The 25,415-nt window shown below is 38.4% G+C and overlaps 1 protein-coding gene across 50 annotated transcripts in view; it reads right to left on the bottom strand.

Annotated features, from left to right (window-relative positions):
- Positions 1-25,415, bottom strand: part of ABI3BP (ABI family member 3 binding protein) — a 241,123-nt gene that overhangs the window by 141,243 nt on the left and 74,465 nt on the right. For all 50 annotated transcript variants that reach the window (XM_074362316.1, XM_074362227.1, XM_074362217.1 and 47 more), the window contains exons 3-4: positions 16,375-16,443; positions 10,886-11,018 (exon numbers count right to left, since the gene is read on the bottom strand). In XM_074362316.1, coding sequence (XP_074218417.1) covers positions 10,886-11,018; positions 16,375-16,443 — 202 coding nt within the window. The remainder of the gene's footprint in view (positions 1-10,885; positions 11,019-16,374; positions 16,444-25,415) is intronic.

Consider the following 25,415-nt stretch of genomic DNA (forward strand, 5'->3'; position numbering starts at 1 on the left):
CATGTGCTTAGGGCTTTATAACATTCAGAAGTACACACGGCAAAGTAATGATAATCCTCACCACTACTTTTTTGCACCTTTATCACATGGTAGGTCTTCAATATATTTTCTCATTTATTTGCCACAAAAACACCTTGACTAGTAAAAATTGTGTGTCCCAATTTACAAATGTGAAAACAAGAGTATCAGAAACATCACTTAGCTTGCCCAGCGTCACCCAGCTGGTGATTTTACCAACAGCAGCAGCAGAACCAGAATAGAAGATGACTCCTCTGGCTCTGTTCTAAACAGCCCACTGATGGGGCAGCAAGTCAGGAAAGGGGGTTGCATTGCTACTGTACAGGGTAATGAGAATGATTAAACTAGAGCTACATGTAGCAATATGGATAGATTTCACAAGCAAAATTTTGAAGGAAAATAGCAAATGACAAAAGGATACATGTAGTTTCATACCATTTACACAAATATTAAAACACTCAGACCAAGTACGTTACCATGGATTATTCCTAGCAGTGGAAAGCGATGACAAACACAGTCGTGGTTTGGCTCCCTATGGGCAAGTAGGAAGCTGAATGAGACTAGAGGTGGGGCCAATAGATAAACCTGATCTGTTTTTTTATTCTTAAACAAACATTTTAAGTAAACAGAGGGGAGAGGCTATAGCTCAGTTGTAGAGGGAATGCTTAGCATGCATATAAACTAAGTAAACAGAAGAAAATAGCTGTCACGTATCATGATAGAAACATATGTGTTTGTTATACTATTTTAGATTCTTTTGTACGTTTTAAATTTTCTCTCAAAAATTTAGTACCTCTCCCTGACTTCTCAACCCAGCAAAATTAAATGGATTAAGATTCATGTCAATTACTTTTATTTAAAGACTTAAAAGTCTTGTTTACTCATGCTAAAAACATTTATTGTGTCCTAAGTGTCAGGCACAAGTTCTAGATACAAAAAAAATTATCAAAAATCTGTGGAAACAAGGGCCAGGACTGGCCACATAATTTGTGGGGGTCATTGCAAGATGAAAAACATGGGGTCCCTTATTCAAAAGGGATGAAGACTTTTAAGACAGTGACAATAGAGCATTAAAGCAAGCATGGGCCCTTTTAAGCGGTGAAACCTATGAAACTGTATGGGTTGCACGCCCGTGAGGTCAGCAAGGGGACTACAGTTGCATTAAGTGCAGAGAAGAGATGCATTTGTATTTTCAGCCCACTGTCTTACTGGTCACAAACCACTGAAATGCTTGAAATCATTCATCAGCTTGCTTCTCTCTAGTAAGAGCAGCTCTCTGGGCTCCAATCCCCCATTCCCAAGTCACAAACATCAGAACGAGGGAAGGAGGCTGTTCCAACCAAAACACTAACTGCTACTGGGAACAAATGTTATACAATACTAATCCTGTGTGCTGTGAGTTAAAACACCAACAGTGACTTCTGAAACACATTTGATGACAAGTACGTCACATGGAATTTCTGTTGTTGTTTTTTCCCTGCCCTGGTTATTACAGGACTTGAGGGAGGTTCAGAGAAGCTGAAATCCAACCAGATGGGCTCCACCACTAAACTTCTCTAGTCTGGATATATTTCTGATGTCCTGAATTGCTTGCATGAGCCAGGTTGGGGTAGGGGGCATTGCTAACAGAATTACCAAAGGTCAGATTCCAGAATTCCTGGTAAGTTTGATTTTCTATCATCTTCCTAGGATTAAAATGAGACAGAAATGTTCTAAGAACGTGTTAAAAAAAAATCCAGCCTGTAAATTTTTAAAATTTTGATCACAGAGCTTTCTAAATACCCTCTCTTGTACCAAGTTTGTCAGGAAAAATAAATATAAAAGCAGCCAAACCTTCTCCTCTGTTTCAGTTAGTTTCCCCTCATCAACACTGGCTTAATTGGTAATGGTATAAAATAGGCAAGTTCTAGATTTTAAAAGACTACCCAACTCTTCAGTGGTGAAATAAATTTTCTTGATTTTAAGGCAAAATATAGGTCTTATAATAAACAATGCTATACAACCTAGCACAGAGTAGGTACTCCATAAATACTGTGGAATGAAGAGACCAGATATTTAGGTGCTCATAGGATCGTTCTAAAATTAGAATATAATTGCTCTAAATGGCCAAAAAACTCCATCACCAAAAAATACTCATTTAAGCCAGTAGGTCTACAATTATATTTTGCAATATGGCATTGCATGAGATTTCACTTACCAGGATTCAGCATTCTTATACAATCAATGCAAATGGAAGGAAAGTACAATATATGCCTATATTGCACATTTGCAGAGGGCTTAAGATTTTTTAATTTATTTCCATTTATCCATGTAATGAAGTCTACGATGAGCAGAGCAAGAATTATTATAGAAGAAAAAGATAGGCCAGGAAGTATCTAAAGTCTGGTCATCAGTGACAGAGCCAACCAAATGACTGTTTTTTGACTCCTAAGCTAGTATCTCTTGTATTGCATTGGACTATTTTTCTACTGCGGTGCTAGGCAAAAGGAGATGGGAAAAGACAGGTAAAAACAACCCAGGATGGAAGCAAAGTAAAAGGAATCAGAAGTCCTTTTAACATTAGTCAAGGCTTTTTATTTTTTGTCTTATTGTGTATTTATTTATCATGCCGTATAACCACAGACTTCCCATTACTGTCTGAGGACATTCAGGATTGAATGTTGATTGTACTTTTTTCTGTGGTTAATTAAATTTGGGCACATGTGCATGGAGAGGCAACGAGTCTATTAAAGACAGAAGTAGCAGCCAGTGTGTGTCATTAGAGCAGACCTCCGGAAAGCCTGCCTAGCAATTTGGATTTTAGAAACAAGAGCATCTCATATCCTAATTAAGTGGTAAAGAACTGCTGAGGTTAGTGCTTGGTTCAACTGATAGTAGTCTGTGCTCAGATCTCCCCAATAGTTTCAAAATTAACAATAATTGTTGTAACTTAAAAATCCATGGTTTCTCATGGTAATAGAGAAGGCAGAGAATGGCTTGACTTGGATATTTGCCAGCTGCAAGCTAGTAGCACAACCTCCATGAAGTCTCTCCACCCACTTATGCATCAGTTTTCTACTCTGAAAAACAGGGGGGTGGATTAGACAATCTTTGAATCTTTTGCTTCTAAAATTTTATTCTAGCTACATATGAGGCATTCTATTCTAATAAAACACAGAGGCAGAACACAGGCTAGAAACCCCATAAATAAAATATATGATGTAACTGGCACTGAATTATACCAAGTGGAGACAGTGAATAATGTCAAAAGAAATTGAGTCTTTCACAAACTAGCCTGGATAGATGCACACAGTTGGCCATCTTTGGGACTTCGTCTAGTTTTTTCAGTATTTTTTTTATTTCTATGTGATTAATTACTATATTTCCTAAAACAGATTCCACACACACATTTTTCTGCTCTCTTCATGTCAAAGGACACTTCCTGCTGCCCCTGTTGTCCGTATCCTCGCTTCTTGCCTTACTGAGACTGTGACTGCTGACAAGTTCAATCCCCACTTCCTTCCTCTCAAAGACTCTCTCTCCCCCTTCACTCTCCCCATGCGCCTCTCCGATTCCAGGGTTCTTCCTTCTTCTAAAAAATAAGTGTCTTGGTAATTTTATTCCATTTTCTTATTCCATCCACTCTTGCATCCTTTCTCTCAATTCTTCGACAAGTCTTCTCTGACTCAAAATGCTGTTTAAATGTTTTCCATTATATCAAAGCAAAAATAAAATTAATACTTCTTATCCCTGCCTTTATCTTTTAAAACACAATTTCTCAAAAGTCATCTCCTTTCTTCCCTTTTCTTCCCACCCATAATGCCTATATTTCTTTGCAGTCTAGTGTCTGACCTGTTAGTAGAGGAAAACCTCATGATCAAATCCAGTGATTTAATCATCCAAGAATTTCATAACTACCTTAAAATCGACCCATCTTTCCCAAATCTCTTCCTATTCCTGTTGATGTCACGTTCCTCCTCCCCCGGTCCAATCAGTTTGCAAGTGCAGTCCCACTTCCCTGGATGAAACCCCCGTGCTCAGCCGTCCTCCACTCCGAAGCAGCACTCAAGGGCCCAGTTCAGGTCTGTACTATCTCTGGACTCTTGTAATAACTTTCACACCAGTAAAACCATTTCCCCAAATCTCTATCACCCACTGCTGGCTGGTTTAAGCTCAACAAAAGAAAGAAGTTTCTAGAGATTTTAACGCTATCTAAAACGGAATCGCTCGTCTGAAGTGGCAATTATCACAGAAGGTAACTAATATCAAAACCATCAAGAAGTCTAGCAGCAAATGGCCCCACTTCCAGAGTGTTCACTGCATGCCAGACGCTATATTAGCATAGCTTCATTTTACATGTGTCATCTCATTTAATTCTGACACCCCTATGAAACACTACTATTATTATCCTCATTTTACAGATGAGAAAACCAAGGCTTAAAGCATTTCAGTCACCTGTCCAAGGACACTCGGCTAATAGAGTAGAAGTTTGAACTTGGGTCAGTCTGACAAGAATTTACACCCCGAGCATTCATGCTGTGTTACCACCCCTGGAGGTGGTCACTGTGGCCTCCGGACAAGAGATGCTGCAGAGAATGTTCAAGGGTTGAATGGACAGGCTAGATTTTTTTCAAGGCTCATTCTTGACATTTCACTTGCTTGTTCATTTATGCACGTTTAGACCTACTGTTATAACATGTGATGCTAGGTTGTGTGTGTGATGGAAGACAAGTAAGACACCAGGCATGACTTCAAAAATGAGCTCACAGGATGGGGAGTTGGGGAGGCAGATGCACATGTGAATATGACTAAAGAAGGCAGGATGAAAAGGAGAGAGTGCCGAGGGTGTCTGGGTTTGGCACCCTGCAGCCCGAACTTGTAAACTAGACAGGCTGTGTTGTAAATCCCATCCCCATGGGATGACTTAAAGCAGGACTTTCTACCCAGATGCAGGGAAAGAAGAGTAGGCCAGATGTAAACCTCATCTCAGGAGCATGACTCACATATTCCTTGAGATAGATTCTTGGAGAGACTCTATGATTTCTTTTACCAGGCAGTGGGGAGCTGGTAGAGATTCTTCAACAGGTAAATAAAGTTAAGCAGGGTGAAGGAAGGCTGATTTATCAGCAGTGGAAGAATTAGAGGAAAACAGGAGGGAGGAATCTCAATATGCTATAGTCCAGATATAGGATGACAAAGGAGTGAATTACAGAAGAAATAGAACGAAGGGGGAAAAAAATGGAAAAGATCAAAGTTCTATTTCTATGAAACAGTTGACAAGACTCTTTATGCAAGGAAAGTGTAAATAAAAATCAGTTTCACACTTAAGAAGAGGGAAGTTAAAGTGATGAAAAAGGAGTTCTGGTAGTAGTACTGAAAACATGCATTTAGCTTGAGTTTGAGGTGCTGAACACTGTTACCTGGTCATTCTAAAGAAAATATTCCACAGACAACTAAAAATACACTCTCAGAACTTTGGAAACGGGTCAAGGTCAGAGGTTCAGCATTGTAAGTTATTTCCATCTTCAACACCCCTACTATTCCCCATAGAAGAGCAACATCAGACATTCCTGGGAGCTCTTAGAAATGTACAATCTTAGGCTCTTCCTCAGGCCTAAGAATCAGAACCTGCATTTTAACAGCATCCCCCCAATTTGCAAGCACATCAAAGTCTGAGAATCATTGTTCTACACAGAGGTGATAGTTAAAGACATGGCTTATAGGTAAGGGAAGATCTCTACTCCACATCTGAGATGGGATAACAAGTAAGCAAAAGAGAAGAGGAAGAGGGTAAGAGAAAAATCTAAAAATTTCAACGAAAGAAAGAGTTTAGGACTGGGAGGATGGCCAAACATTCCGTAAAAGAGGTTTAAAAGGTTAAGAACTGAGAAAACTCTCCTGGATCCAGCAATTGATCACCAAGAGAAATTTCAGCGGAAAGGTACAAAGAGGATGGAAACCAGTGAAAGGGAATGAAGACTGTCTGGACTATACAGAAATCAAGACTATGAGAGCAGATCAGTCTGAGAAGCTTCAGGATTAAGACAAGAGAGTGCAAAGCAGCATGGAAGCTATAACAGGGTCAACAGAAGATGCTGTTTGGGGTAGGGACATCTTGAGCATGTCTGACAGCCAGAGGCAGGGCATCAGTATCAGAGAAGAGGCAAATGTGAAAAGGCAAAGTCTTACAGAATGTGGAAGGGGTGGGATGATGAGCAGTGTCTGAAGTCGGAAATGTGCTCTGGGGTGGAGGTGGGTATAGCTCAGTGGTAGAGTACACGCTTGCCATGCACTAGGTCCTGGGTTCAATCCCTGGTACCTCTGTTAAAAAATAACCAAATAAGCCTAATTACCCCCCCCCCAAAAAGGAATATTCCTTGGTAAGAACAGAAGAGAGGTAAAGATAAATCTGGGATGAAAGAATGAGCTGATGGCAGATAGCCTAAATTTCTTCAGTGTTGCAGAAGCAGGATGGGTTGGGACATGAAAAGAAACGTAAACAGTACCTGGCTTGGAATTACTGATGTGAAAATGGAGAAGTAGAAGATAAAGATACTGATATGAGTAATTCTCAAGGGCAAAAACTATATAACTCTGGGCCTCAATACTATGGGAGATGAAAAATAAAAAGTGAATGAAGTTTCAAATTAGGGAGAGTGCAAGCATTACAGTACCCCACAAAGTAATAAGACAAGGGAACTGATACCACCAAAAAAGTATGAGTTCAACTTCGTCACAAGTTTGGATTAATGGTAAGACATAAACGTAAAAATGCTGACAAGTCACTATTTTTTATTCAGCATGCATTTACTGAAGTCCTACTACGCGCTAGCTGCTGGCCCGGGGACTGGGGAGATAACAGTGATTAAGATACACATGGTCCCTTGTCTTCATGGAGCTTCAAATTTACACAGCAAGACAAACGGGCAGCAAGGGGCTGGGCCCAATCAAGTGAGATTCCCAGACGATGAAAAGATTTGCTTCTTAAAAAAACTTGGGATAAAGAAAAGGAAAGCCAGAGTCAGCTCTGGACCAGCCAAAAAGGAGGACCTTCATTCTACTTTAAAAGCAAGTAAGTGCAACGTCAAAGTATTAGAAAACGCGAAAATGATTTCTAAACGCATCGTAAAGCTTAGTAAGTTGGCAAAGGAGTGAGAACTAAAGCAACCTTGAACACTTTAACAAGTTGGAAACAGGGGAAGGAAAAAATATGCTATTAATGGTGAAATAAACTGAGGTTTTGCTCTTCATCTGGGCCAATTTGGAGAGCTTTCTTTTGACCTTAGATATATTGGGGACAAACACATACGTTCTTCCTTTCAAAGCCCATTAAGAATAAAAACTGTCAGTGAAGTACATCTTTTCGCCAATGTGAACTCCAAAAAGGATCTAAAAACATGGGCAACCCATGGGCACCCTATGGAAATAGGAATGGAAATGTACCACAAAGGATAAAGTGACATTTCATTAATGTTTCTAAGCTTAAAGCAAATACAACAGAAAACAGAAATTTTCTCATTGGAAACTCACTACACAAGAGCTTTGATATATAAAGTCAAAACTCAAAGTATAATGTAAAAACTTTCCCAGTAAATTATTTACATTTGCATAGGATATATGAAGCTATATGAACCAATGTGAAATGATTTTCATTTAAAGAAATCAGACTTTACACATGGTGCCAAATATTAGAGTTAAATGAGTTAAAATGACACTGGGTGGTGTTTCTGTACCCAGCCAAGGGCATTCGGATTCCCATGGTTTTGTCAGAATTTGTTTCTGAAGAAAAACTTGAGCTGTATTAATTTTCCAGTTTTCAAGAAGGAATCATTCACTCTAACTATTATTGCTTTTTCTAACCTCCTGGAGGAGTCTGAATTCTAGAAGAATCATCTGCATAATCATGTAAGTGTGGATTTCTCTAGGTCTGCATCTCATTACACTAATTGAGAATTGTTCTGGTTGGATTTATTTGGGTGTTTATCATGTGTACTGTATTTCCAGAGCTTTTAAATAAGGACTACTATTTTTTTCCCTCAAATACCACAAAGACTTTAAAATGTCAGCTCTTTATTAACTATTCTAATTAGGGAGAAAGGAGGTCATGGGTAAATGAAACTCACAAGCACTCTAAATGCTTTGTGTCATTACCATTTAATTCTCCCCATGTACGCGTGTCCTAACATTTCCCTATTGCTGTCAAAGATTCTCCTACTCACTCAGATATGGAAGCTGGCAAGCATCTTGACATGTAACTATTGAATCGTTTAAAGAAAACTTTATTCTAGGTGGAATTATTGTTTTTAAATATATTGTGATTTGACACGCACGAGTCCATCTATCTGATGAGAAGAACTGAGCCAGAGTGTATGGGCAACGGTGGGGAGGGCCGGTACACCCATGGTCTGAGTATCTGGGGCCTTCAAGTCAATTGCCTTGGATAAAATTGTAGCTGCACCAGGCCATCTGTTCCTCTACCTTTTCCACATGCATTATCTCTTTGTGCTGTCAGACCAGAGCAACATCTACCAATTAGAGTAAGTTCTTTCATGAAGAGGCCAGCAGGACCAAGTGAAACTGAAGGAAAGACTTGATAGGGGAAGAAATCATATCCAAATTACGCTATATGAATTTGCAAGTGGATGTATCAAGCAAGTAACCATTAACATTAGCTACATTTGTTACAAGGGTATCAAATCTCCTTTCATCCTTTCTTCTTTCCTTCCCTCCCACCCACCCATTCTTTCCCTTTTTTCCTTTTTTCTTTTTAATAAGAGACTTAAATAAAAATGAAGAGGAAAAAGAAAGCAACCCATAAATGTTTGTTTTCTCAGCACTGGCACCCTGGAACAATCCACTAGAAACTGGAGTTATCACAAGAAAGCAAGTTCTTTCAAGAATCCATTTTCCAAACAAGTAAGTTATGGGTTTAGCAGTGGGTGAAATAAGAAATTTTTCGTATTCTTTGAAATAGCTCAAAATTATTTTTCAAAAAATTTAGTCTTGGCATATCCTCTACATGTCTTTTTTCCAAGAATTTCTTCCTTCAGAACCATGGGCATATGAAGGAAATTTTAATTTTTTTCCTTTCTCAGTTTAGATTTCCTAATCAAAGTCACATGAAAGGTACTTCTGAGAACTTGTAAACATTTTTAAAGCTCTTTCTTTTCCATCCAACTTACACAAATAAAAATAAAGCACTACAAAAAAGATATATGGCCCAAAAGTACATGAAAAAATTTTCAATTTCTTTAGTATAAGGGAAATGCATATTAAAATGGTAATGAGAAATGACTGCACTAGAATAGCTAAAATGAAAAATGTTGATGACATGAAATGTTGTTAAGGATGTGGAGCAATCAGAATTCTCATGCACTGCTTGTGGGAATTTAAATGAAAAAAGTAGGCCAAAAAAAAAAAAACAAAACCAAATACACATCTTCCCTGTGACATAGCAATTCTACTTTCTAGGTATTTATCTAAAAGAAATTAAAAGATATGTCCACAAGAGTCTTATACAATAATATTTATAGAATTCAGGTGTCCACCAGCAAGAAAATGGACCAATACATTCTGAAATAGTCCCATAATAGAATACTACACAGGAATGAAAAAGGGGATTAACTACTGATACTTGCAACATCATGAATGAATCTCAAAAACATGCTGAATAAATAAGACAGACACAAAAAGAGAACATAGTCTATGATTCTATTTATATGGAATTCTAGAGTAGACAAACCCTCTAGTGCTTTCTGGGGTGATGAAAGTGTTCTATTTCTTGATAGGGTATAGAGTAAATAATTATACACCTTGTTTTTTTGTAAGTGATTAAACTGGATACCTAAGATCTGTGCATTTGACTGGGTTTAAATTATATCTCAATAACAAGTCTTTCATTTAAGAAGGGAAGGAAACAATTTTTTTTAAATTTAAAAATCACTTTGAATACTTAAAATAAAAAACTTTTTGAATAAAAATGCTTTGGTTGAAGATTGAACTTCTTGAATGTCAGATACAAAGTTTTGAATTTTGAAGCTCATGTAGTAAATATTTATGACAAGCAAGTATCATTTCATACCCAATTTAGAATCATGGGTCATTTAGCACAGCGCCCAGCACATAGACAATACCAACTACCTGTGTTGGATGGATGAATGGCAGTAATTTTAAAGTATATTTAGACTTTTCTTATTTTGTTCTGCCAAAGAAGATGGTAGCTTCATTTCCAACTGTATTTTTGCTGTACTTACATTTCTCCTGTGTGTGTCTCTCTGGTTTTCTAAGCCAGTGATTCCTAAACTTAGGTGGGGATCAGAATCAATTGGAGGGCTTATTAAAACACAAATGACTTGGCCCCACCCTCGGAGTCTCTGATTCAGTGGGAATTTCCATTTTTGACAAGTTCCCAAGTGATGGTGATGCTGATGCTGCTCTGTTTCGGGATCACACTCAGAGAACTACTGTTTTTAGCTCTTCTTCAATTGTCAAATCAAAGATACAGCCTTTGCAAACCCAAGATCAACTTTTGCAACTTTTAGCAGCCTCTCCTAATCGCTTTCAACCTCATCCTCTGAGCTTTTATTGCACTTACCTCTGATAGCTCCGCTTGCTAGTTGGCTTATTTTCCCTTCTAGTTTATTCTTTGGAAACGAAAAATACTTGCATGTGTTTTCTATTCAGGTAGATGATAACTCCCGGAATGGTAGGGGCCCTGACTAATGAACTCAGGCCCCTCACACCTAGAACAGGCTCCACAGCCAATCGGTGATCTGTAAATACTGATGCCCCCAGTATTTACACATTCTTCTAAAGCATATGCAGATCCTATTGAAAACAAGTGCCAATTTTCAGATGCAAAACAAAACCCTCCATTATGGTGCATTACCTGTCATTGGGACATTGACTTGGCAACGTCCAGTCGTGGTTAGGGTTGATGAGGAAGCCCCAGGACAGGAAGACTGAGCTCGGTGTCAGGGTGCCAACCACCAGCTGGAGAGGCTTGCGAGACCGTGCTTTCCCTGTGGAGGTAACGGACAGGTTAATTCTGGTAATATTTTCTATATTTTCATGATTTGGGTAAAATGCATAAAGATGATTTAGCAAGATGATGAAGAATGTGAAAGCACTAAGTTCCTTTCGTACAGTGCATAAATATCGCTAATGTTTTGCCCATGAATTTAAGCATGAATCAGAAGAAATATTTTTTGAGATTTATGTGTGTCTGTGTGTGTGTGTAAGCGTGTAAACTATATCCATTCCTACCTTTTATTTTCTTGTGGGTCAGGGATGAATACAAAGTGGAATAAATTAAACACACATACATATACATATCAGTATATACACACTCACTTTTTGTCTTTTATAGTCAAAATAAAATTATGCTTATTTGTTTAGGACTATGAATTAGTGTGAAATAACATCTTAGAATAAAAGAAAGCTTCCATCTAGGTTGTAGGTCATATATATAATATTTAAACCTATTTGGAAGTGTAAAATCCCTCATCAGGTCATTGCAATAGCTTTTTTTTTTTTTAAAGCAGTGAGTATCTAAACCCAGAAGGTGCACGTATTTTTAATAATGTCAGAAGAGTAGAAACAATACAGGAAGCACAGTTGTTCTGATGAGACTAACTGGATTTGGGCAATGCCAAGAGTGATGCTGATAATTCACTATAGATTCTTTTCAGGTATACAGAAGGGCAGACAGTTGCATTTTCAGAAATATTTGAAACTACAGGAATGAGAGGACAGTGAAAAAGAAGAGGGAAGATCCTCATCATGGAAAATAACACTGGCTCAAAAAAAAGTTTTTAGGGTCAATAAAAATCCAATATGATTAATTAATTTAAAATCCAATAAAAAACTACATAGAACTAACATACACTATATATGCTTTGTATTTCCATTGATTCCCCCTGTCATTTCATGAGACTATGTATGTTGCATTTGCTGTAAGAAGAACTTGTGTTATCTCCATCTACTGCAGTAAGAGCCAAACAGCAAGAAGGCCTGTGGCCTTTATAAAGTAGGTGGGAGCTTGTGGACCTCAGGGAACGTTATCTAAACCCAACGCCCTGGAAAACCGTGCCATGCTTATTGCTTCTGTTAGGTGTAAGTTGTACAAATTGCTACTCCTGTAGAAAAGCCCTCTGTGACAATGATATACATAACCTGGTGGTGGCAAGTTACTTCATTGTGACATAGATGAATTTTTAAAAGATATTTAAAATAATTTTCAAGCCTGGTTGTTGACCAGTTGGTTGCAAACATGAAATTTACTTCTCCGTAAATTTTTCCAGCTCCACTTGTAATAGTACTTCATGTGATTGGTATTCAGCGGGTTTAAGTCTGGCCCCCAAGTACAGTAGATTAGAATCTGAGGTGAGGGTAGGGGGCACGTGTAGTTTGAAAAAGCCCTGTGGTGATTCTGATATGGTTTTTTCTGCCCCTGAGTTGATTTTCACTAGTGCAATGCAACTGTCTCATTTTATAGATGAGAAACAAGGCCCAGAATAGTTTCAAGGGCATTCAATGTCACACTGAGAGCAAAATCAAGACCTGAATCCAGGTCTCCTGAATTGTAACCTGGTTTTCTTTTTGCTACATCGCTGGCTTAGCTAAAAATGGATAAAGATAATGCCACTTAGAGAAAAGATTTATTTTTCGTTCCCAAGGGGAACCCAAGGTCTACATGACCATCAAATAGTTATTTCACAATGTTTGGATCTTAATATGAAAATGATTAAATAATTAAAATTTACACGGCAAACACAAATATAAAATGAATGGAAGCTAATCCATTACTCATTACATCACTCAATTGCAGATTACAAAAACAAAAATGATATCCATTGCCTGAAAGGAAAGGTGGGGTATTACATCCTGAGCAAGATGAAACAATTTCCTGACTTGGTCATCACATAGTGAAAAATAATCACTGAGGCCAGTGTCATTGAAGCCCCCAAGTGAAGTGAAATGAAGTTATAAACTGCTGCTAAGATACAATGACTCTCTTGACTTTCCTTACTTGTTTTTGTATATTTGTTTTATGATCACATTTATATTAAAAAAAAAAAAAAGTTTAGTGACTATGAAGCCAGAATTTCACAGAACCATACACATGCTTCCTGACTTTATTGCTAAATATTTTGAAATCAAAATATTGAGAGTCCATTTTTTTTAACATGTATGGAAAGCTGCCTGGATAACTATCATTAGTAAGTTGTAAGTACTGATTGAAATTTCCCTTGCACTATGGGATAATCTAAGAGGCCTAGAAAAGGAATCTGTATTCCTCAAAACACTCGAACATTTACTGCTTCTCTAAAAAGTGGAAACCCACAGAAGGAGAAAAGGGAACTGTGGCAAATGACTTCTGGTAGCCAGGCATGGCTGATACGTCTAGGAGACAGACACACAGCTGTGAAGGGTTCCTTTGCTCAGTGTATTTGAATATCTGTATGCTCCCCCCACATTTCTCATCCATTAAAGAAAGATCACAAACAAAAAAGATCCCTTTTTTCTGCGTGACATCCAGTGTACCATAAAAGATAAATATGATTAGGAAATAATTATTTGGAGAACAGTTCCCATTAGAACATGAAAAAGCAAAGCAAAGCATTGGAATCAACTCTATCTACAGAGCTAGAAGGATGTGGCATCAGAGTGAAAAGCATATTCAAATGAAAAAGAATATGAAAAGGAATATATGTATGTATACGTATGACTGAAACATTTTGCTGTACACAGAAATCTTTTTAATTAGTAATTTATATTTTAATAAAATACGGTTTTGATGCCAAGAGTAGCAAGTAAAATTGGTTTGTGGTTTTGTTTTGTGTCATCTGTGTCACGTTCTGATATCAGAATCAAATTACCTTCACAAAATACGGATTTTCTTCTATTCTTGATTCTCTGAACTATTTGTAACTTTTGTAGTTAGCTGTTCCTTTGCTTGCATAGTCCATATGTGATTTTTATAAGTAATTCTTGAAAGACTTTATATTCTTCCTTGCTTATTTTCCTTTGTTTTAGCTGCTGGAGATATGTCTCAAGAACTCATATTTTTCCAGAAAGCAGTCAACTTCTTGAATATTCTAATGTATTTGCAGGTATGTATGGTGATTTTTTTTAATTGAGGTTTCACTTTTGAGATAATATTAACATTGGTATAGATGATGTATACAGATGCATTTAATGTGAAACATAGTAAAATAAGAAATTAATCCAAATGCATATTGATGAATCACAAGTTAATCAAGGTTAAACACTGGGTTGGGATAGGGTGACAACTGGGGGTGGCCACATCAAATAAGGGCAATGATCCCAGATTAACTGCCTTTGCTCTAACATGTTCTGGACTTTTTTCCTTTATTGAAGTATATAGTCAGTTTATAATGTTGAGTCAATTTCTGGTGTACAGCATAATGTTTCAGTCATACATGAACATACATATATTTGTTTTCATATTCTTTTTCACTGTAAGTTACTACAAGATGTTAAATATAGTTCCCTGTGCTATATACAGTATGAACTTGTTGTTTATCTATTTTATATATACTAGTTAGTATCTGCAAATCTCCAACTCCCAATTTATCCCTTCCCACCTCCTTCCCCTCTCCCTGGTAAACATAAGTTTGTTTTCTATGTCTGTGAGTCTAGCTCTGTTTTGCTTATATTCATTTTTGTAGGTGGATGTAAAATAATAAGAAATACATCTATCTGACCTGGCATCTGACAAAGGGCTCCTAAATTCCTTGGAATTTCCTTGTACACCAGAAGTTGACACCACATTGTAAACTGACTATAGTTTAATCTTTAAAAGGGGAAAAAAAAAGCATATTCACAGCTCTATTGGTCCTTCCTAATGGCAAGGGCTTGCTTATTTGACCTGAGAAGAAATTTAAGCAGTAAAATTGGTACAACATAGGATTTTTTTTTTAATTGAAGTACAGCCAGTTACAATGGGTCAATTTCTGGTGTACAGCACAAAGTCCCAATTATGCATATACATACATACATTTTCATATTTATTTTTATTAAAGGTTATTATAAGATATTGAATATAGTTCAATATGTGCAATATAGAAGAAGTTTTTAATCTATTTTTATATATAGTGGCTAACATTTACAAATCTCACCTCCCAAACTTATACAACATAGGATTTCAGTCTTCCTTTAGTCATACGGAAATGTTTATACTTATTTATACACACAATATCCTCTTTCCTATTTCAAGTCTTCTCAGCCCTGGGAAGATGGGTGTTGTGCTGCTGTTTTACGAAAGAGTCTTTTTTTGTTTGTTTGTTTGACTAAATACAAGAAATTTAGAAGGATGAAGAGTAAATAAAATCTAAGTTCCCACCCATTTAACACATATGTAAGTAAGTTATGCTTTTGAAATGTTCACAGTTCCTTCAGCAAAGTTTAGACATCAAATTTTGTCCCAAAAGTCTGAAAGTGTTCACACTTCGCAAAATAGAGGCAGCCCAATGGGAGGGAACTCTACACGAGCACTGGCTATGGGCCAGGCCTGTCCTGCATGTCGCACGTCCCTGAACTTGTCCTCACCGAGACCCTACTGTGCAGCAGACTGGAGAGCAGAGGGGTTCCGTAACTTGCCTCATCTCCTGCAGTTTGTACGTGGTGGTGCCAGGATAAATCCTAGGAGCCCCTACCACCAGGTTATGCTGCTCCCCAGGCAGGGTCATCCATTGACAGGGGGCCTGCTGGACGCTGTGCATCTTCCCATCTACATCCCTAAGGCATCCCCAAGGCACTTGGGCTCCATGGATAGCAGAGACAAAAAGGCATGGTCTATATATAGTAACATGTCATCGGCATATAATGACACTTTTACCTCTTCTTTTCCAATTTTGATCCCTTTTATTTCCTTTTCTTGCCTGACTGCTGTGGCTAGGACTTCCAGGACTATGTTGAATAGGAGTGGTGATAGTGGGCATCCTTGTCTTGTCCCAGATTTTAGTGGGAAGCTTTTGAGTTTTTCACCGTTGAGTACTATGCTGGCTATAGGTTTGTCATATATAGCTTTTATTATGTTGAGATATGTTCCCTCTATACCCACTTTGGCGAGAGTTTTTATCATAAATGGGTGTTGAATTTTATCAAATGCTTTTTCTGCATCGATTGAGATGATCATGTGGTTTTTGTCCTTTCTCTTGTTGATGTGATGTATTACACTGATTGATTTGCGTACGCTGAACCACCCTTGTGTCCCTGGGATGAACCCCACTTGGTCATGATGTATCATCTTTTTTATATGTTGTTGGATTCTATTTGCTAATATTTTGGTGAGGATTTTGAAAAGGCATGGTCTAAAGATAATAATAATTAAAAAATCAAACAAAAAAATACCTGAGCATGACTTCTTTTGACTGGGGGGAGGAGCAGGTCGCACGACAATCAGATATTTCGGCTCCGCATCTGGAAACAATAAGCATATTATTTATCAGTGAGATTCTCTGAGAACGAGCAGCATTCAGGACAGCACACCCATTGCTGACTCAATGTTCCCCAGCTTTAGTCATCGTACCCACAGCACCATTGGGTGACAGGGCCCAGGAATTCCAAAAGTTCACCCTTCTTGGGATAGTTTCAGCCATTGGGTTTTTTAAAAGAAAATTAAATCCAGATTTTCAAAACCCAGTGGTCAGGAGTGGGAGAGAGGTCATAAAAAGTATCAAGCCAGACACAGATTTCATGCCACAGTTTCATCAATCCTTTTCTTAGCAAAGAGATTTTTTTGAAAAATCAGCTCGTATCTCTTCTGTTACCCTATTCCTCACGCAGGGTCAGCCTGGTGCTTCAAAATCAGGGAAAATCCTACTTGCTCAGGACACATGGGTGTCATCTGTTGTATGATCTAAAATCACTCACTTTCTTGGGGATCTGAATATTTATAATGTCCTATTTTTATCCTGTTTGCATAATTTTTTACCCCGTTACCATATCCAACCAATCATTTTCATAAACAATTTTTAGACAAAGTCACAAGTTGATCTAATTTTCACCCAAGATATACCAATTGAAAATATAAAATCTCTTTTAAAAATATTTAGCTTTTAAAGAAAATATTTAAACAACCAATATGTGCTAATTCAATCAAGGGCTAATAATTTCTTGGAGAATTTTGTAATTGATGTTTTCAAGATGAATGGTTGATTTAAATACACAGTATATATGTAAGCCAAAGACATTTTGGACATACAAAATAACATTGTATAAACAGTTCCACTGGATTAATCAATTGGTTGATGGGTATTATCTACAATATTTCTACAGTAACTTTGGATCCTGAACCTTATTCTACACCAAACTTCATTTGGATGCTGGAGTCAATCAGAGTTCACTTCTACTTGTCCAGGCAGATCTCATATCTTTGTTTTGTTTTTATTCAAATGTCTCCCCTCTCCCCCTTTCCCAAGATGTGCTTGGAACAGAGGCCTTCTCTGCCCAAGGCTTTGCAGGGCTGACTTCATTCTCAGAGACAACCTGGCAATTCCACCACGTTTAATGACTCAAGCCTTTGTCTTTTTCCTGGACACCCCACAGAGCCCTATTTGCTATAATCGCCACAGCAATTACCACTGCAAAAGGTAAACCAGGTAACCTCTTGAACTGACCTCAGAGCTTTGCTCATTTATCGTATTGGTGCCTAATGACCGCAACACAGATCAAGGAACGTTCACCGTGTTTCAGTCTCACCTGTTTGAAAGCCTGTCTTGCTTAGCAGAGGTTATATAAGGAAAGCTCAACCTAAGTCAAGTTGTCTAGTAGGAATACAATAACATTTTTGGATTTTATTTGGGATATGGAACAATATAGGTATTAAGAAACTACCGTGTACTGAGTATTCTCCACATGCCAAATACTCGTTCAACACTTTGTATTCATCACTTATCACTCCTCATGGCAATCCTACCTGACAAGTACTATTCTTACCCCAACTTACAGACTCAGTCTCTGAGACAGAGGCAGCCTTACGGACAACATGTACAGTCACATAGGACCCCATGCTCAGAAGGGTTCCATGCTTGGTTGAATAGCCTGCTGTCACCATCTTGAAGTTCTTAACACTTTTATCTTTGAATCTGTGTTTTGCAAGGGCCATCCAACGGGTCATGAGTGTGAGCATGTCTGTACTTCCTTCCATCCACGTGTAGCATTCAAGGTGCCCACTAGCATAGCATTCCAAAGGGCCCATGACGTGTGGGAGTCCAGTAAGACTCAGAGGCCGAGTACGGTAAGCATATTGCATTGATGACTGAGTACAAGCCTGGGGAGGGGACACCAACAGCCCTGTGAGGCCACACTTTCCATTAGAACCAGAACTTGCTTCAGATGCAGAAAGAAGACAATGGCATTTTAAGCAACAAAAATGACCAAGAATTCTATCACATCCTTTCTTATTCAAATTTCTTCCCTGTGTTAGCCAGCCACTTACACTGAAAATTATGACCCAAAGGGAAAAGGGAAAGTTAGAGCAACACCCGATTCCTTCTTTTCAGTTCTCTCTCACTCACAAGCAGAGTATTAGTAGGATGCGCATGTATCAAAAAAGTTTAGTTTTGTGCCTTTCCGCTGGTGTGGCTAGAATAAAGTACGTAGGCACATATGAACTGCAAAATGCAAACTATGTAATTTCAGTTTTGTTGCTTAGGAGTTAAAGGCTCTTATAGTTGCATTTAAAACAGGCATTGCACAAAAGATAATGGTAATATTTATACTAATAATTTAAAGTCCTGATTTTTCTTTACTTAAATGACATTATATAGCAAATAAAATAGCACCATGATGAGTTGAGAAAAAGTGGGAGAAAGGAAAAAACTTTATATTTCAGTACATTTAATGACATCTTTCCCCTTGTTTTTGAACCACAGACCCTGTGTTTTTATTTCACTGCAAATTATGTAGCTATCTTAATCTTGTCCCCAAAATGCCCTTTTTAATAAGTCTTTGGAATTCACTTCTAGAAAACAAAGCTAAATCCCCATTTTTCTAAAATTGTTCCCACTGTGGCAGTGGCTCAGGGCTAGCCTTTCATTTCCCTCCTTGATACACATTGATTCAACTATGCCTTGGTTGTTTAAAAAGTCCTGAAAATCTAGAAAAATAACCCATATAGAAGCCAAAGATAGTGCCATGATCCAAGACATACGGTTATATGAGCAATTTTAAAGTAATTTTTGTTAATAATTGCAGTCATTTCACATAAAGTATAGGCTATTACAACCAATTACAAATTGGAACAGACGTCAGGACTTGGGTGCATATGCTGGCTCTCACTGCTCATTAAAAACTTCCAAATGATGCTGAAATTTTGTATTTCAGCAGCCTTTACACTCAGTTGGTAACACAGACATGGAAAAATAAAACAACTGAAAAACAGGATTTCTATTTCTGTTCTGCACTATGAAATTCTTTGAGGATTTGTAGCGGTCTGGAAATATATACACTTTAGCCTGATTATAAATGTTGGCAACACATGCCAAAATCTACTACTTCTTTATTTAGAAAATGTGTATTATTAAGAAAACTTATATAGAATGCAATTACCTTAACAAACTTTCCATTCCTGACAGTTAAGCCTATACAATGTTGCACACTAAGTCATCTGATTTGCTTCATATCTTAAATGCCCTATGGTGGAGGACAGGGACAACATCCTGCTTAAGGAAAGGTGCTACCGAAATCCTTTATAAAGTCCTAGATTTTTTTTTGTAATGCAAATAATCCTCCCATAATCACTTTGCTCAATAAATCCTAATTCTCACATTTTTATTAGGGGACATCTGCACTGCAAGCCACACTGCTTTAGGATGCTGTCATTCTAGGGAGGGTTTTTTTTTTTCCTGCCGTGCAAGTTTCCACAAAACCACCATCCAACAAGCCAGGATGATCCAAAAGGAAATCAGGTAAGGGGCTTGAAAAAACAAAATAATTTATTTTACCTCTGCCATTTTTTAAATAATTTGGTTTCACGTCAAACTAAATTTCTGGGAAGAGCATGGATTCTGGAGCCTGCAATCAAATCCACTCAGCTAGTTACCAGGACGAGGAAAAGTACATAACATCAGTGCACCCGCTTTCCTCACGTGCGAAGTAGGAAAAATCAGAGTACCTGGGCTCATGGGGCTTTCAGTGATGATTAATTACAGACAGTTCTAATTCAATGGCAGCTATGATGCTGATCATGATGGGGTCTTAAAAGCAGAAGTTTGTGTCCTAAGAGCCCTGAAGACATAGTCCAAAAGGAAAATGTCCAAAACCGTTTTTTTTAAAAGCAAGCACCAAAGGTTTCAAAATGCAAAAATTCACAAAAAAAGAAAATCACACGCCATCCTGACAAAGATTCTCCCTTGACCAAACTTAAATCAGGCTCTTCTGAGCTCCTGCTCAACGAGACCCTGACTTTTGGGCTTCCACATTCATTTCCATGTGGTCCGGTTTTAGAAAGAGTCCTGCTGAGATGGTTCAGCCAGAATCCCCCATCTTCTAGACCTGAACATCAGTCAGGTTCCTCATCCTCCATCCCCTCACAGGTGATACCTGAACACCTGACCACCCTGGCCTGCCTTCAACAAGAACCTTGTTAGGTCAGTTTAGCCAGAATCCTTCCTGACCCCTGATGTTTCCTCTTAGTAATTTTCTGTCCACTCACTCCTTGGCTATAATTCCCACTTCTCCATGTTGTATTTGGAGTTGAGCCAAATCTCTCCCTGACTAAAGATCCTATACCTATTGCAAGAACCTCCTCCCCACTGAATCGTCTTCCTTGCCATCTTTAACAAGTGTCACTGAATAATTTTTCTTTAACAATACATGCTCACAAATATTAATGCAAAAAATCCTATAAAATATACTGACAAGCTGATTCTGGCAGCATAATACAATAATACATTATGGCCAAGTGTAGTTTATTGTACATAATAAACACATTATGCACAATATGTAACATAAAGAGGGAGAGAAAAAAATCAGTGCCAATTTCCACAAGTGCTGAAAAGGCATTTGACAAAATTTGACATCAACTCTTAATACGGAGTCAATGGAATACTTCCTTAACATGATAAAATATATCTTAAAATATCTGAACCACATCTTTTAAACGTCAAGGGCCTTACACATACATTTCTGTTGAGTAACTCTCCCTGGCTTTAACAGAATATTCAACTTTCATTTTTCTGTCCCTTTTATTACTATATACTTTAAAATGTTACACTGTGATTTTATGTTTTTAAAAATGAACCAGATTCTGCATTTTTGAATGTCTGAGACATAGATTGTTTATTTACCTAAAGAATGATGTAACCAACTATATTACATGTTCTCCTCATCCAATGATGTGGGAATAACTAAAATGAAGCAGTGGATTGGAAGTATTACTGGAATATTTACACATAAGGCCAGCCTTGCCAGAACAGTGAGTTGGAACAACGGAAAGTTCCCACATTCATGCCCCTCTTTGAGATGCCTCCTCACTTTACTGAACACGGTTGTCCTCTTCCATCTTACAGTCATTTGTTCTCAGAAAGGATCACAAAAACAACCATTTACACACAGCCTGAGCAAAGTCATGTTAATACAGTACCCCTACTCGTGACCTGTTCTATTTTAATTATGTAAGAAAAGCATCTGTCCTTTGCTAAATACACACAGGGCATCAAGTATCAAATGGAGAAGATCTTTTGGCCTAGTGCCCTCTTTTCCCTCTGTCCCTGAAACCATCAGGTACAGAGAGCCACCTTCTCCACACTCTAAAGACAGCTGGCTTGCAAATGTCTTGCTACAGATCAGACCCACGGAGGGTATGCAGGCTTTCCTCTGACAGGAGAGGGCCAGCCACCACTCTGCTCACATCACTCTGCCTTCAAGGTCTGGGTTCCTTTGGACTCAGTCAGGGAAAGCAGACACCATCTCAGACACTCAAGGCCCAGAGAGGTGTTTCAAGATCAACATGAATTTCCAGGTAACTTTGAGCCTGTTAAAGATGATGGTCCATAAACATCTTTTGTCAGTAATTAGGTTTATTTTCGATTAAAAAAAAAAGAAGCCAGATTATTTCTATTGTGATTTGGAGGTTTAAGACCATTGAGGCTTAATCCTTGGTTCATCCCCATTAAGGGGGAGAGAACTCTCCCTTCTGGGTCCCCAGTGGAGGCTGGAATCTCCTCTTGCTCTTTTGAGGGGAATGGAGTCTTAGGAATGCCGCCGGGATGGAGAATGAGACCCCTGAGCTGCCGCCATACGGACCCAGCAAGGAGAACACTGGGCACTGAGCCAGGGGCCTGTTCATAGAAGGGGTCTCCTCTGAGCAGCTGCGCTGGCGCAAGCGGGGACTTGGGCCGCTTGATACGGGGGTAGAGGACCAGCCCACAACAGGGCTCAGTGCAGTGAGGTGGCCGAGAATGCAACGAAGCCGCCCTGCATGTGGAAGGTGGATGGGCCTCCAGGGGGACTGCACCAGTCACTCTGCGGAATTTTGAAAGCTGGGGGCAGTGATAGAGTCCTAAGGAAAATACATTGGGTTTTCACTGTCCAGTTGTTTTTACTAATCTATCAGGTGGGAGTTGACTGACTAGTTTTAATTTGATTTGGAGACATAAGATCAACGTACTCATGCCTGAACCCCAAGTGGTAATTTGCCAATAGTCCATATAAAGCTGTTTTATGAGAAATGGCCTATGAAAAATTTGGAATACTGTACTTCATTGGTTCTAAGACATACCCATCCTCCAGCTTCTCAAATCTCTCAGATGGCTTTTACAACCAGTGGTGTGGTACCTTTGGCTGGGGGCAGTCGTGTCCTCACTGTCACTGCCTGACACCTTTCAGTAAGGTCAAGAAAGTGACAGCTTCAAAACTGGCAGAAGAGGGTCAGTGATTTGGAAGAAAACCCAGTGGAGCAGTGTTTCCAAAACACGGCATCACCACCGTTTTTGCTGGCACAGAGTGACGTGGTGGAAAAACAAGGCTCTTGATGACTCTGAGTCGAAGGGTGAGGCAAAAGGGTTGGCGTCTTGAAGTCAAGAGTACTTAGCAATGATTTACCTTTTCTCTTGCTTATTTTTCCTCTTAATTTTTTTTAAGTGATAGATCTCTTCCTTCCCCAAACCCCAGCGTAAACAGGAAAAAAAAAAAATCAGACACAACTAAATGGAAGGACATTCTATAAAATACCTAACCAGGACTCCTCTAAACTGTTAAGATCATCAAAAACAAGGAAAGTCTGGGAAAGTAAGCCTATAGGAGCCAAAGGAGACGTGACAAAATATGATGTGGTATCCTGGATGAGGCCCTGCAACAGAAAAGGAGCTTAGAGAAAAAGGAAGAAAATCAAATAAGAACGACTAATAATGTATCGATATTGTTTCATTAGTTGTGACAAATGTACCATATTAACATAAGATGTGAAGGGTCAGAGAAATTGGATGTGAAGTACACGAATTCTCTGTACTATACCAGCAATTTTTCTTGGATTTAAAGCTATTGTAACAAAGAATTTATTAAAAAATAAAATTACCTCTTTTTACAAAAATAATAATTATATAAAATTTATATACCTATGAGTCAAAGGAAGCTCTTTTAAGAAGTATAAACATAAGCCCTCAGGGATACAAAAGCAGTCTCATTAACCAGCAGCTTTATTCTTTCTTAGATTTATATAAAATAGTGGTGTGATTTACAGTTAAAGGTGCTTTTGATTTTGATAACATAAGGTAACTATTTTTTTTTATTAAAAATCAATGTGGCACATCGTAAGACTCCTATTAAAGTAGAATAAAATCATCCACAAAACCTGAAAAAAAATTATCTATAGTCATGGAAACCTCACAGAAATACTATTGGTTTTTCTCTGTATCTGCAAGTGTCCACATGCCACACTTAGCTGTAATCTGACCTGAGTGGGTACAATCCAAATTTAAATATTCCCTTTAGCTTTTAACATTTGGCAGACAGCTCCCGTGCCTTATTGCGTCAACACTGAGTAATGTCTGTTTGAGAAATACCCTTGAAAAGCCTCCTTGTGTTTTAAGCTCAGGCAGCGAGTTCCACTCACGCACTAGTCAGTTCTGAATTAAACAATCTCTTACGTGTGGCCACGCTGGAGGTAAGCGAACAGAGCTCCAGCCCCAGTCCCTGGCTCTGCAGCTCTGTCTTGAGAGCCTGGCCTGTACTGCCGACACTGTTCCCTGGTCCCTGAAGGGGGTCTGGAAGCAGGCAGCCTCCCGGAGAGAGAGGGGTGCAGTCTGGTGTGGAGTTAGAGGGTAGAAAGAAATGCTACTTGTCTATTCATTGCTTGAAAGATGAGTATCAGCAGTTGTCAATTTCAGGAGTGTAACCAACCCAGCTCCCAACCCCTACCCATCCTCACATTCCAGAGACAAAGTAACCACTACACATTGACCAACACAACAGCAAATTGGTTTCAGCAACCAGGTACAAAGGGTTGGTATTTGAATGGCAGTCCACACCCATTCTGAAGCCTGGTTACTAGGAAATGAAAGGCTCAAATATCGTTGTTGCCTCCCTCCAAAGGGTAGGATTAACAAAACTCACCACAAAACACATCCATGATAATTAAGGAACTCTAAACTCATCACATATTAACAAGCTAGACCAGTGGCCATTGACAGTCTTGAGCAACGACATCACTGATGTCCTTTCAGGAAATTCAATGCCCCTTCTGGAAAAACACAAATGGGGCATGTTTATAGAAAACTGGGGAAATCCTGGTATCTACTTGGGCATGTGCTACATCATAGCTTTGCCAAGCTTCTTGGAAGCCAGAAGTCCAGATAGCAGACAGTAGTTACAAATAATGTCAGTACTGCTCTAAGTGTACTGTGCTTGCTAAGTTTATGAACATAAAAGTTTAGCCATTTCTAATAAGTTCTTTTTTTTTAATAGACACTGAATGTTTATTTCTAGATCCCATGGAAAATTAATGGCGTTTCAAGAGTGTTTTTGTTTTTGTTTTTTCAAAGACACCAGACATAACAGAAAAATCCATTCCTGGCAGACTCAAGAATAAAAATATTTACTACTATGAACATTAAACTAGACACTATTAATGCATAATTGTTTACAACGCTCCCCCCAAAGTGTTATTAAAACACTTTGTACAGTCAAACTATGGTTCTAAGACTGTTTCAGAACTTTTGACAAGAGATTTCAAATGAGATTTACCTATTAGAGAAAGATGAGAGCTTCAAGTTAGACAAATACTCAGTTGCTGAGATTGACGACCCCGCATGTGGTACAACTTCTTCAGGAAATAAGTAGATTACTAGCACACTGCCCTTAACTGTACATAAAACGAATGTCTACAGCAATACAAATCATCACGAACTAATAGAAGTTGTCCACCTTTTAGATTATTTCCAAGTCCTATA

This window comes from Camelus bactrianus, chromosome 1 (assembly GCF_048773025.1).
Source record: "Camelus bactrianus isolate YW-2024 breed Bactrian camel chromosome 1, ASM4877302v1, whole genome shotgun sequence".
NCBI lineage: Eukaryota > Metazoa > Chordata > Mammalia > Artiodactyla > Camelidae > Camelus > Camelus bactrianus.